At 55.5% G+C, this 3,676-nt stretch overlaps 1 protein-coding gene across 1 annotated transcript in view; it reads left to right on the forward strand.

The window, feature by feature from the left end:
- Window positions 1-1,786: 1,786 nt before the first annotated feature.
- VOLCADRAFT_90507 (uncharacterized protein) overlaps window positions 1,787-3,676 on the forward strand; it is a gene marked incomplete at both ends in the record, with an annotated part of 2,778 nt that continues 888 nt past the window's right edge. The window contains 2 exons of the mRNA XM_002950009.1: window positions 1,787-1,828; window positions 3,225-3,379. Of these exons, the coding sequence (XP_002950055.1) occupies window positions 1,787-1,828; window positions 3,225-3,379 (197 nt within the window). The remainder of the gene's footprint in view (window positions 1,829-3,224; window positions 3,380-3,676) is intronic.

Here is a 3,676-nt window from a genome sequence, read left to right on the forward strand (position 1 = left end):
CACCGCGCCCACCCCGCCCACCCCGCCCAAACACCTGTACGAGGCCAGCGATGACCCCCAGCGACATAACGGACAAGCCGTCGAAAGACACGTCCAAGGACTCCATCAACCGCCAGACTGCACAGGGCGTTGACCCCCCTCCGCAACTGCCGCAACTGCCGTCGCTGCCGTCGCTAGTGCCGCTAGTGCCGCGGCCAACATCTCCTTCGCCGTACTCCTTGCCGTCACTGCCGCCGCCGCTGGCAGCGCCAGAGGCCTGCTGCTGCCGCTGCCGCTGCCGCTGCCGCTGCTGCTGCCGCTGGCCCAGCTGTGGAGGCCGCGGCTGCGGCTCGTCCTGCTGTTCATTTTGATTGGTACGGAACGATGATGAGGCTAGGTGTGTTGAAGATGTTGTTGGCGGCGCTGCAGCTGAGAGTACGGATGAGGATGAGGATGAGGATGAGGATGTGGATGTGGATGTGGGCCCCGCCGTGGTGGGAGAGAGGATGGCACTACTGCGCACCAGGCGGGGGATGAGACTGCCGCCGCCGCTAGCACCCCTGCCGCCGCCGCCACCGCCACCGCCACCGCCGCCGCCGCCGCCGCGGAGAAATGGAAGCGCAGGCGCGGCAGCGATGGGGGAAGCAACGGCTGCGGCGCCGACGGCAGCGGGTGCGGTAGCGTTCGAGATTGGTACGGCAGTCGCCGGCGTGTCAGCACCGCTAGCGGACGTCATTCTGCGTCGCCGTCACCTACTGCTGCTACTGCTGATGGAAGTGCGGATGCGTCTTCAACTCTCCGACGCTATCGCCCCTATGTTGCCGTCAGCCTCGCTCTGCTCCCGGCTGTCCTGTCACCTCCTGCTAAAAGGGTGTTGAAAAGGATTTGCGGTCCTTAGGGGACCAAGCGCGGGATGCAGTCGTAGCACTCCACTTGGCAAGTCAAGAGTGTTAAGAGCCACAGAGAGAGCGAGAGAGGGAGAGGGGGGGGAGAGAAAGAGAAGAGGCACTTTATGATAGCTGTGAAGTTGAAAGAAAGGATGCCTTGGTGCCGCGAAGGAAAGCAGCTGAAAGGCGCAGTAGCAGTCGTTCCCTCGGCAACAACAAACAGCAACAACGAAAACAACACGAGCGAACTTGTGCGTGGTGCAGCTCAGCGCAGCGCAGCGCAGCAAGCTTAATACTCCTTTTTTTTCTTGCCTACCTGGTGCGCGATTTGATAAATTGAGAAAAGGGAAAAGGAGAAACAGGGGCGCGGGGTTTGATAAGATGAATAATTTACTCTAAAGGCTTCCTTAGAGAAGGGTAAAAAGGACGGATGTTGGATATTCAAGTAAAGAAATGGGCGCTCGTGATGCAGACGGTGGTCAAAGTGCTGTTAAAGAAGACCCGCGGGTCGTTGGTATGATGCTCTAATCCAGCTTTAATACTGGCTGCTGACGTTGAGAGGCTAATTGAATGCTTTACTTCGCTCGTTAAGCCTGGAGTATAAAAAAATGCGCTGCTTCGATGTCTTTTATTTCCTCTGTCGCATTTTTTCCTTTCCTCCTCGACGACGAGACGCGCGTTGCGTCAGAGCCCCCGCTGCCGTACGGGCCGCCAAGTCACTTGCCGTCACTCCTGGCTATCCGGAAAAACGTAAAATCTCGCGGGCACAACGTATAACATTTTCGTTGCGTGTCGCAAGCTCTTGACTGTCAAAGTTGCGTTAATTCCCCTTTCTCCGCGTACATTGCCAACAGCGTGGGGCCCGCTGCCAACACGGAGCATTTCTTCGTTCGGCTGCTGACTGCGCTCACTGTCTCAACATGACGATTCATGAGCGTGTCCGCGAGGCTGGAGACGCCAAGGTGAGATGATAATGTTTACGTATCCGCTTTCTCCCGCTCTTTGTGCGCAAACTGTTAAGCAGCGCGCGAGACGAAGCGGTAGTAGCTCAGCTAAAATCTCGTGCCAGTCTACTAGAGCATTTCCCTACACAATACATCAGGATCAGGGAGCAGATTTCTTCGGAATCATGGCACCCCCTCTCTCTCTCTCTCTCTCTCTCTTTCAGGATTGCGTCTCCTGTCTTCTTCTCTTTCTCTTTGTCTTCCCGTTTTTGACGAGAAGCCTACAGAACTAGGGCCTGTTTACCCCGACAGCACGACCCGATAACTTTTTTTGTTGGTTGTCGTTGTTGTTTCGATACCGTAAGGCAATCTACCGTAAGGCAAGGTTTTGTACCGTGAGGCAAAGAATACGCCTATATACTTTATACCGTAAGGCAAGTTTCTAAACTGTAATGCAAAGAAAGCGAGCCAAAGGGCACATCGCCTGTCGCTGTAATAGACACAGACCTGGAAAGTTGTCAGTACCGGCATGCACAACACCTCAGGAAGCCCGGCTACGACTAAGACCGGGCTAGCACTGATGCCAAGAGGAGGATTTTGCCAATATGGCTCCCCAATGAGCGACAAACTCATGCCTACAAGTACTCGGCGTTCTCGTGTTTGCCTCGATGTGAAGAGGGGACACACGGGACCGCCTTCCTACCAAGCTGTGTTTGAAAATCACCTTCGAGGGGTGGAACCACCGATCACCTTCGTCTGTGAGCGGATCCATGCAAAGCAAATTGTCCTCTACTACCCGTAAGAAAGAAACGTATTAAGGCCCAACTGCTTCCAAGCACGCTTAGGTCGGCTGCCTAATGCGGTAAAAAAGAACATAACTGCACCCAAAAGCAGCAACAATCACGCTGTGGATGGCCCGGTCCATGATTTGGGCGGCCTGATGTGATGTGGGATTTCCCGTCCCGATGTGCTTTAACTCGTGCGAACCGACGCCCCGTCTCCATCGCACTGACTGCCGCTAGGAGGACCACTAACTACATCGCAGACACATTGCTGTGTTCCCGTCGGAGGCTGCATTAGCCAAATTTCGGCTCGGGATATCGCATGTCCTATGTATCGTATGTAACAATTTGATTAACGATCGCTTGAGCAAGTGGGCAGTCCCCAAAGTGATGTATCCTAGGCGACAACCTCTCTGGATTCGTCACAAATCGACACGCATACACACACATACACACATACACATACACACACACGCACGCACGCACGCACGCACGCACGCACACAACCCGGCTACCCCTATGTTCCCACATCCCCCTACCAACCCATTTCGCAAACATTATTCGCCATCCGCTTCCCCCTCCCTTTTCCCTTGTTCCGTACTGCCGTACGACACACGTGCACACTCCGCCAGGCTCGCGAGGTGGGCCATAAGGCCCCCTCTGTCGACGCGGACACCACCTCGGGCGGTGTGGACAAGGCCGCCATGTACGCGCGGCTGCTGGACCCCAGCAGCGACTGGCCGGAACCCGCACTCAAGGGGGAGCACCTCAAGCAGGTCATGGACAGGTAGGGCGCGCGCGCCTCTTTCTGTGTGTGAGTTGTGTGTATGTATGTGTGTATGTGTGTATGTATGTATGTACGGCGTTGTGGGGCTGCGTTGCACCCTTCAATTTTGACCCACAGATGTCCAGGAGTAATGTATGGCTAAAAACACACACACAAACACACGCGCGCACAAATGCACGCACGCACCAAGTGCTCGACTGCTGTCAACTAGATTCCAACCGCCAAACCGCCATCTCAATCGCTTCCTGAACCAAAGTGCCATTTTCCTCCTTCCCCTATTTCCCCCCCCCCCCCCCC

Source organism: Volvox carteri (assembly GCF_000143455.1).
Source record: "Volvox carteri f. nagariensis unplaced genomic scaffold VOLCAscaffold_17, whole genome shotgun sequence".
NCBI lineage: Eukaryota > Viridiplantae > Chlorophyta > Chlorophyceae > Chlamydomonadales > Volvocaceae > Volvox > Volvox carteri.